The sequence below is a fragment of the Cyprinodon variegatus genome, unplaced genomic scaffold, assembly GCF_000732505.1.
Source record: "Cyprinodon variegatus isolate N-32 unplaced genomic scaffold, C_variegatus-1.0 Scaffold1102, whole genome shotgun sequence".
Taxonomy (NCBI): Eukaryota; Metazoa; Chordata; class Actinopteri; order Cyprinodontiformes; family Cyprinodontidae; genus Cyprinodon; species Cyprinodon variegatus.
In genome coordinates this window covers 135080-144801 of record NW_015151555.1, presented here as the reverse complement: position 1 = coordinate 144801, position 9722 = coordinate 135080, and the positions used below count along the sequence as shown (strand labels likewise).

General features: G+C 35.9%; 1 protein-coding gene across 1 annotated transcript; it reads left to right on the top strand.

Annotated features, from left to right (window-relative positions):
- The first annotated feature begins 6537 nt into the window (after positions 1-6537).
- Positions 6538-9346, top strand: LOC107101480. The gene is made up of 3 exons (XM_015400417.1): positions 6538-7043; positions 7142-7175; positions 8256-9346. Exons 1-3 carry the CDS (start codon positions 6807-6809, stop codon positions 8639-8641), a joined length of 657 nt encoding a protein of 218 aa, XP_015255903.1. The 5' UTR covers positions 6538-6806; the 3' UTR covers positions 8642-9346.
- The last annotated feature ends 376 nt before the right edge of the window (positions 9347-9722 follow it).

The window sequence follows — 9722 nt, the reverse complement described above, 5'->3', positions numbered from 1 at the left end:
AACTGGAGATGATCTAATAAAGTTCAGATTGTGTACAGCAACATACACTGGGCACAAGGTATCCCCCTCTCAACCCACTGGACTGGAAAAGCAATTTGTCTGTAATGTGTACTTGATATCTATTCTTGCAAAATGTTCTGACATCCCTTGAAACGATGGCCCCCAGGGTGGTGAACCATGTTGACAATATCCAAATCAAATACTTTGGTATTCTTTTGATGTCCTTTTATTAAGATACAAAATGTTTCTTTTTTATTGTTTTAAATTTCAACAACATATCACTGTAAACCTTAACAAGTCCAGATGCATAGACTTGGTTGGGTATTTTAATATTTGGAGTTAGATAGTCACCGTGTTAAGGTGGATTAAGTTTTTGACTGTAAAACAGGGATCTGGATTTAAATCTTGGTTGCGCCAGGAAGAAAATCTGGTGTAAAAACGTTGCCAATGGAAAATATTTGTATGCATGGCTTAAAGTTCTTATGCAATATGCCTGAGTATGGTGGAACGTCTTGGGTTTACAAAGAGACCTCAAGAGACCCACAAATTATTAAACTAACTATATAAACTCTCTACAATATTATTAATATATAACAGTATTCTTGGTCTAATGGAATATAATCTAAATAAGGCAGTGATCATAACAACAACAAGAAAGCAAGAGTGGTCTAATAATCATTTCTATGACTGTATAGTAATTTGGTTTTATGAAGTTATTACATTATTTTCATTCAAATGATCTCTGACATAAATAAAAAAGACCAACTATAGCAGATAATCCTTGCATAAAATGATAAATGCTTAGATGAGCTCCATTTTAATATGATTATATTGGGGGGGGAAAATGCATCTGAGCAGTCGGTAAATGTCCCGCAGCTCAGAAATTATTCACAAATGTTTCACTAATTGCTGAGTTTTAAAATTTAAAACGCTCTCTCTAAGAGTAATCAGTGATTAACAGACAACAGTGTACATGTTTTTGAAATAAAAAAAGCAAGAGAGGATCAAATGTCATAATACAAGATGTGCAGTGCTGGTTAAACTGCTGAAATTAACAGAGTGAGCTGTTAAAGTTAGCCCTTAGTATGACATGTGACACATACTTCCTGACTTGTGTCTGTTTTTGTCTAACAGTTCAGTTCCTGTTCAGACATTGCCACAAACATTCCTATAACACACGTGGCAGCAAAATAAAGGGATTAAAAATAGATCCTGAGGTCTATTACCATAAATCTAAAGAGTTAACTCATCAGCTGTGAGACATCAGGGCCTTGTTTATTTCGAAAAGCCCTCATTAGTAATGTGACCTGCAATACGTAAACTTTACTTAACAGTGTGGTTTGTCCTTCAGTAACAATACCAATAGAGTCCAAGACAGGAAAAGAATACAGAAAAATATATAGATCTGCTACACTGTAAATTTTAAAATGCATATATTTTATCTTATCAGTATTTCATCAGCTTCACTGATCCAAAGGATGCTTATATTTTTTATGCTCTCATGATTTTTTTACCCTTTAGCAGCTGATACTGTCTGTTAGCTTGGTCAACTGCTTGATTATTTTATCTATGAATTTAGAAGAGATAGCTATATTATCAAGAAACACTTATTTTGGCCACAAACTGAACTATGAAAAAATTAAGAACAATTAAGAAGGATAAAAAGGAAAGGTCAAACAACTACAGAGACTCCTTCTACAATATATATTCATATCTATCAGTTCTTCTGGCTGAACCCCCACAGGGGATCACTCCTCTGAGCAGAAACTGTAATATAATAGATTCCAGGTTTGTATTAAAGGGGTTAGGTTCACAAAGTAAATTATGCGCTATTTGTTGTCAACATTGTGATACTCTGGGCATTTTCCCTGGGAAGTTACTGTCTAGGTTTTCACTTCATGTTTAGAAAAGTACTTGCTCTCTTTTTGGTGATGTCTTTCTGTTTTCCTCTATGAACAGAAACAGAAAAAAGCGATACAAGGCTTTGCAAATCAATTTTCGCTCTGCAAAGTGTGGCATGCGTTCATATTCAGTCCCCTCTTCTCTGATATCCATAAAAAGTCCAATCGCAAAATCAGCAACACAAAAAAATAATAATGCAATCGTTTTTGGTATCTATTTAAACATATTATGATTACGTAGGTTTATGTCCTACCATGCTAACATGAAAAAAAAGTTTAAGTAACTAAATATGCTTAAGTAAATGACAGAAACAGTTACTTTATGTTTTTCAGTGAATCATGTTCCATCTGTATGTAGTTATTCACATTATAAATCGAGTTGTTATGCGAACGCCTCAGAAAATTGCTGAAGAAACATCAGTAAATAAACAGCTGATAGGTCAGAGGGAAAGGTGCTGAGTTTCTCTCATAATTGAATTTCGCCTTTAGAGAAAGAAATGCTTTGTCTAAAATACGTTTCTTAACTTTCAAATAGGAAAAGTTGATATAAATATTTTCCTCCATTATCTAATTTAAATACATATTTAAATGATCATAAGCCCTAACGTCAGAGTGCACTCACACATTTAATATAGTCTGGGAAAGGTTTTTGTAAGATGCAGTGTGACATTTTGTCACCACAAACCCCAACCTATGTGTGTGTGTGTGTGTGTGTGTGTGTGTGTGTGTGTAGGGATGTGTAAGCTTGTTTCCAGCACACTTTTTCTGAGAGGACAGCTGTGTCTATTTCACTAATGTGCTGTCTGTTTTTTTCTTCTTCACCAACCTCACCATGCTTTTTATCAACCAAAACCTCATTACTGATGTTTCCCATGATGCAGTTGTAGACAACTTCAAACGTTTGACCACTGAAATTGTCCTATTTCAAAGATTTGAACCCTGCTTTAAGATGATTTAAATAAAGGAAAATGGTGGCAACTGAACTTAAATGAGTTTAAACCAGGTCAAAGGTTAAAAAAAAAGGAAAAACTATTCCTTTTGTCAGATCACAACACATAAGTGTGTTTTCTTTTTTTTTTCTATACAGGAATTGCCTTGATATTTTAATAGAAACACATGCAAGCTGAACACATTACACTTTCTTTGGGAAAACATAATTAAAAAAACTGATGTATCTTACTGGCAGATCAACACAAATCAGAGCAACATTGTAAAGCTGAAAGAAAACTGTTCACGATTTTCATGTTCTTTACAAATATGAAAGGGGCTGCATACATTTTTATTCAGCCCCTTTTATCATGGACTTGAGTTAAATGCAGGACAATCCTGGAAAGAAATACATGAAATTAGAGTGGGGGCGCTGCTTCCAGAAAAAACAACACTTAACATACATCTAGGGCCACAATATGATGGTTCAGATTAGGGCTTAAACAAATAATCAGACGAATCATGATAAATCAATTATTGAAATAATTGTCAACTAATTTAGTAATAGATTAATAGTTAACTGACGTGTAGATATTTTAAAATGTGTCTTCAGCTGACATAGCGACCTATTTGATTATACCAAAATAAAAAAAAATAAAAAATGTAAACATTTTGAATTTAAGATAAAAAAAAAAAAAAAAGTTTTTCTTTCGTCAATATGCTCTATCCAGAATTCCTCAAGTGGAAAACTTTTAATTTCACCTGGTTTAATTTAGTGAAAAGCCTTCTTTATGGAACCTTTTGCTATCTGTTTATTAATTGATTAATCGTAAAAAGTAATCGAAAGTTTAACCGATTAGCCAAATAATGGTAAGTTTCAGCCCTAGTTCAGACTCGATTAAAGGAGTTAGAATGGCCCAGTCAAAGTATGGACATAAAGTGCATTAAGAATCTGTGAAAAAAAAAATAAACTGACTGAGGTTGAATTCTTTTTTAAATTTTAATAAGCAAAATAATTTCAAAACTGCCGACTGAAGTCTTGCAGCAGTAATTAGGTGTTTTTACAAAGTGATGACTCAACAGAGCTGAATAAAATGCATGACGCACATTTAAGATCATTATCTATAGAAGAAATTGAGAGCTAACTAGTGCTTCACACTTCACACACAAATCAGATATAATCCCAAAAACAAACATGGAAGTTTTGCTTCTATTATTGTGGCAAAATGTGAAAAAGTCTAAGGCGTGAGCAGATTTGTGTAATGGTCTGTTCAAACAAGACTTATGACAACACAACAGAATTTCCCTCTGACGTTTTCTTGTTTGGGTTATTTCGTCGTCGTCACATGTTCGCTTCAGGTCTGTTTTGTTCCGGTCAAAGTGATATCTGTATCGGACCAATCAGCGCCCAACTTCACTTCATGTTCTATTTTTGGAGTCTGACACTCATGGCTGAGTGTGACATCAGAATATTTAAGCCATATTTAGAAACAATGAGTGATTGATTTCTTTGTACACCACACAATATCCAGCAGACAATTCTCCCATAACTTCTAAAAGAAGTTTTCTTTTTAACATAAAAATGGAAACAGGAAAGATTTTTGCCCTTTTTCTCATTAAAGTAGGTACATTTCAAAGGAACTTCTAAATTACACAACCAATAATAAATTATTTTCACAACAGAAACCTCAACCATTTGCACAGAGCTAAACTAATAAGTGATTTCCCTCACTCATGACCTGCAAAAGAGGAACCAAATGATGTTCTCACGAATATATTTATTATATAGCGACTTTATTGGCACCATGAGATAAATTATTAAAAGGTTTTAAAAGTTTATATTTTATTGCAGCATTATAATTTCATGCAGATACATTAAAAAAACAAATATTTGAAACCATCTAATCAATCCAATTTTAAGAGTTATTTGTCTTTTACAAAATCTCCAGATGCAGAATTATTTGTGCCTATAACAATCTCTGCAAAAATAATGTGACTAAAACATTATTCTTCTTAAAATAATCAAACTTTGGATTATAATGCAAAACTCAACCTGCCACAGGCTTTGAGTTTTTTGTTTTGTTTTATTGTGTGTTGGGCAGGTTTCAAAGGTGGCAGGGGGTCAATTTTTAAAATCGTGCTAATATAGGTGCTAATATAGCGCTAATATAGGTGCTAATATAGTGCTCTGAATAGTGCCGGGGCAGAGAGGAGACCTTTTTCACTTGTTTAATTCCCTTCAAGTTGTTGAAAGTAAGACAGTTTTGATGGAAGTCTCTCCTATGATGCCCATGCTTAGCATGGTGTAGGATGTGTGATGCTATGGGCCTTTTTTTCAAGCAGAAGGCTGTGAGATCCTTGTTGAATTCTTCAAAATGAATGAAGAAATGAATTTGAAATCAGCTGAACACTTTCTACAAAGATTTATTTTTTTTTTTACAAAGATTTAATCATAACGGCCAAACCAAAAACAAATCAATTGGCTATGGCTGTCTCAGTCCTCAGATGTCCTTTCATTAAATCTGTAAGGCAAGCAGGACAATGAAGTGCATAAGAGGACCCAGAAATATCTGGATCATTTCCATTCAGATGTCTTTTTTCTTAGAGCCAACAAATTCTAAGCCTGTGTAGCTTTTTAACCATCTCGCCATCTCTTTACAGTTCCTCAGTTTGTTGTATGTGCAACGACTTTTAAACCAAATGAAATCAATAACACACAGCACACCTTTCTATGCCATTTATCTGAAAAACAAGCACTGTCCTTTATGAGCTGTACCTTTTTTACTTGATTTCACATGAATCTGTCCAAGGTTTATGTGTTCTATTAAGAAAACACATTTCTTCAAACAAAGTCTGTGTATCCTACTGTAAACTGAATAAGTACATCTTTTGTAATAAAGGAAAGGAAGCTATAGTACAACAAGAATAAGTACAGTATTATTGGCACACACTGACTATATGTGTGACTGACATTTTTGTAAAAAGTCATCATTTCATAAGTCATAATTTCCAATAGGCATGATTGAATGTGAGATTATACTTTTGTTTCTGGGAAAGTTCTTAACATTCCTTACTGCAAGGTAATTTATGTTCTTAATTATCTTCCAGTGGTTTTTAGTCTTAAATACTATGCATCTGTCAGAGCATGCAAACAGACATGGCATTTTTTTAAAGTATGTCTCCCTTTAGGATGACTTCCACTGTAATTTAATAACCTGAATACGTCGTCTGGGTGAAGCGGTATGAATGAGTGGGTGTTCATAGTGGGAAGAGGTGGGATTTTTGCCCTGATCAAATTCCAAGATGAAAAGTTCCCATCATAAGAATAAATCTTGAGCTATGGGGGCACATTCCTGCTTGCCGTCTGCCTACAGATAGAGGGACGAGTTACAACAGGCTGGAAGAGAAAGTGTTGATGACAAGGCAAAGTCTAATGTTTCATGTCTCCCACTAATATTTGGCCCCTGGAAAGAGCGGTCCCCTACATGAGTTTATATATGATTGCAACGGAATGTAGTCTGGCACAAAAAAGGAGAAAAAAAGTCCTTGGATGGCACTTTTCTGTCTCTATCTTCCTCAGTCCCTTTCGCTTTCCACCGCACCCGCTCTCTCTTTGAGGCGCACTTGCGCAACAGAGAGGACAGCCGCGGAAAGTCTGCTTGTCTTCTTTTCTCACCTCTTGAGAGCCAAAGCGACACCAGGGGGGGGTGATGTGTGTGGAGGCGGGAGGGAAACCCATGACTTCCGTGTTTTTCCTCTCTCTGTCTCTGACTGAAAGTGCTGAAGGCTATAAAATGCTTGATAGGTCCAAGAGAACGCCACTCTCTGACTGCGCTCTGGTGCCGTGGACTAACTGTGTGGAGATAACTGACCCATCAGCTGGAAGTCTTTGGGTTTTGTTTTTAAACAACTTTTACAACTTACATTGGTGACTTTAGGTGGTTTGTGTCACAAGTGAAGCTGAAAAACAGCCCATCAATGGAACAGCAGAGCAATCAAGTGGACGTTGAATCTCAGAAGAGCAGCGCGCGGCGGCGTGGGAGCTGCGTGACCGTTTTTCTTGGCATCTCCGTCCTGATGCTGTTCGTGGCCGTGGCAGCTCTGGCTGTCTGGGGGATGCTGGTGGTAAAGGAGCTGCGCTCCGAGCTCCATGACACCGCATCTCATGTGGCTTATTCGAGAAACAGTGATCCATCCTCTTCATCATCTTATAAGGTAAACTATGTTTTTAATCAGAGGCTCAGTTTTGTTTGTTTTCCATTCGGATCCCTGGTTCTTACTAACTTTTATCCCTTCTTTGTTTGTTCCAACAGATGCAGAACTTTGTTTATGTGAAACTTAACCAGGGTAAGTAGCCTATTTTATTTTACTCAAAGAAATGCATCACACTGCAAAAATGATCTAGAAATAAGCAAATATGTCTTAGGTCAAGTGTATTTACCCTTAATTTGAGGAGGTAAATAAGATGATTTGCCAGTGGAATTAGTTTTTTACTCTTAAAATAAGATACTTGGATAATATGCGCTTGAAATAAGACAATGCAATTGTTTTTTCTTATTTTCAATGTAAATGATCTTATTCCATTGGCAAAGTGTCTAATTTATCTCCTCAATTTAAGAAAAATGCACTTAAGAAAAAATGACGCATTCAGATGCAAACACTCTAAAAAGCTTGAGGTCTAAATGAAGAGTATATCAATATATGTGCATGTATCTGTGTGCATATTTATGTATATATATCATAGATAACTGCATGTAAATGTATTTGCGATTTGCAATTAGATGCTGTACTGCATGTCATCTCCTAATACTGTGACTAAAACTGCAATTAATGTTTTTACCTATGGCAATTTGACTAAAACTGTTATAAATACTTAAAACTATTAAGAAAACAAAAAAAAAGGTCCTTCCCCATGATAAATATGAAGCATAAAGAATGGATACAATTAGTTTAACAAAGATATATATGTTTAGGGCATTTTTATATGTATTTACTTGTAGTACTTCTTTGGTCATATTAAAGTCTAAAGCAACCAGCATTAGTTAGGGTGCTGTGGCTACATATCTTCGACCTATATTTGAAGACTGGGTGGGACCAATGTGAATGCTATGCAGTTAAACTGCTCTGCAGGTTATCCAATCAAATTTTAGGGAATTATTTGAGAGCCAGAGAAAAAAAAATTTACGAATTTCACCATGGGATATAGGAGGAAATATTAAACTTATGTGTTAAAATTTTAATGTCTAACGAATAAGATTAAAAAGGATATTGTGACATCATACTCATACTTACATGTTCCCTCGTCTGTACAGATGTTTTTATTTTTTAAATTTTGAATTTTATAAAAGAAATGCTTTTTCTTAGATGACAGTAGGAATAAAATGCCCCTGATGTTCTAAGTATTAATGTGTTTTTCTCCTCTTTTAGCATCACCAGACAACGTCACAACACCTTTGGAGTTGGTCAAATCTGGGGAAGGGACATCTGTCGGAAGCAACTTCCAGTATGACCAGTTAAAGCAATCCTTGAAGCCAGCAAAGGAGGGGGTGTACTTTATGTACATCCAGGTCACTGTCAGTTGCACCCACCACTGTAAGCCAGATCTCCTCCAGCTGGAGGTGTCCAACACCAAACTAACCTGCGATTTGGAGCTGACCCAAGATATACATTTAACACCACTGAGCAGAAAGTGCTGGGCTGTGGAGCGGTTAGATGGCAAGGAACTAAACGTACAAATGACCATTCAGAGCAAACAGAACAACTTGAGGCTGGACGTTAACAAGTCAGGTTTTGGAATGTTTCTCGTAGAGTGATGCTTTGCAGCAGCAGTTCTCCGGAAGAGGAAAGGACCCTGACCTGCGGGTTTGTTACCCACAAATTGGAAAGCCAGTGAACTGTCCCATTTAGCTCAGGAACGTGAAAAAGTGCTGGTGGTGGTACCTGTTAGGTGTTGTGGTAGGGTTTTTTTTTTTTTTTTTGCACTGAACATACAAGACGAAGAGCATTTGCAGGACGTTAAAGTGAAACCTTCATGTCACCTCAATCTGTTAAAATCTCCAAGTCAACCCAGTACTCTGCATCTTTTTTTTTTTTGCAGTTTGTGTATTTATTTTATGCTTTATTTATGTACCTATATTTATACTACTGTGGAAATGTATTTTGTTGTAGATGCCACTACATTTTTCTTGATGTGCAATACCTTTTGGGGTCAATGTGACTTTATACCACTGATTTTGTTTAGTTTTGAACTTGGGGAGCTTAACATTTCAGAAAAGGTGCAAGTCAGCACTATGAGCAACGAGGAGTAAAAAACCTGCCAGCAAACAAAGTTCTTAAATCCTGATCACAGTGATTGTGGAGGACACCCGTTCCATTTGGAGACTTGTAAGCCAAGAAAATGCTTTGCTTATGAGATAAATGTAAGCCCTATGGGCAAACTATATTCAAACTTGAATGTATTTCATTGTAATCCATATTAACCATGGATATATTTTTTTTATGCGTTGTAAAAGAATAAAATACAGATGAAAGTGATATCTGTGACTTTTTTAATGGATTTTGTGAAACCTTTTTAGGTGAAGGAAAGTTCCCTGGTGTCATAGAGGTTGTAACGGGAACTGGACGCATATCACATCCTGTTTGTTGATTGCAGCGAGCGGTTTAGAAAAAAACCATGTGAGCCAGCAAACAAATACACACACACACACACACACACACACACACACACCTCCTGTATTGATGTCAAGCGAATATTTCCGGCCACAAAATATGTGTGATATGTATTTTTTTTTTTGCCAGCGTGGGCCAATTTTTTTTTTTTAGAAATTGTGGTATTTCTCCTGATTAAGATTCAACATGCTCTCGGGAGGAACATTAATCCTGCTCACACTAATA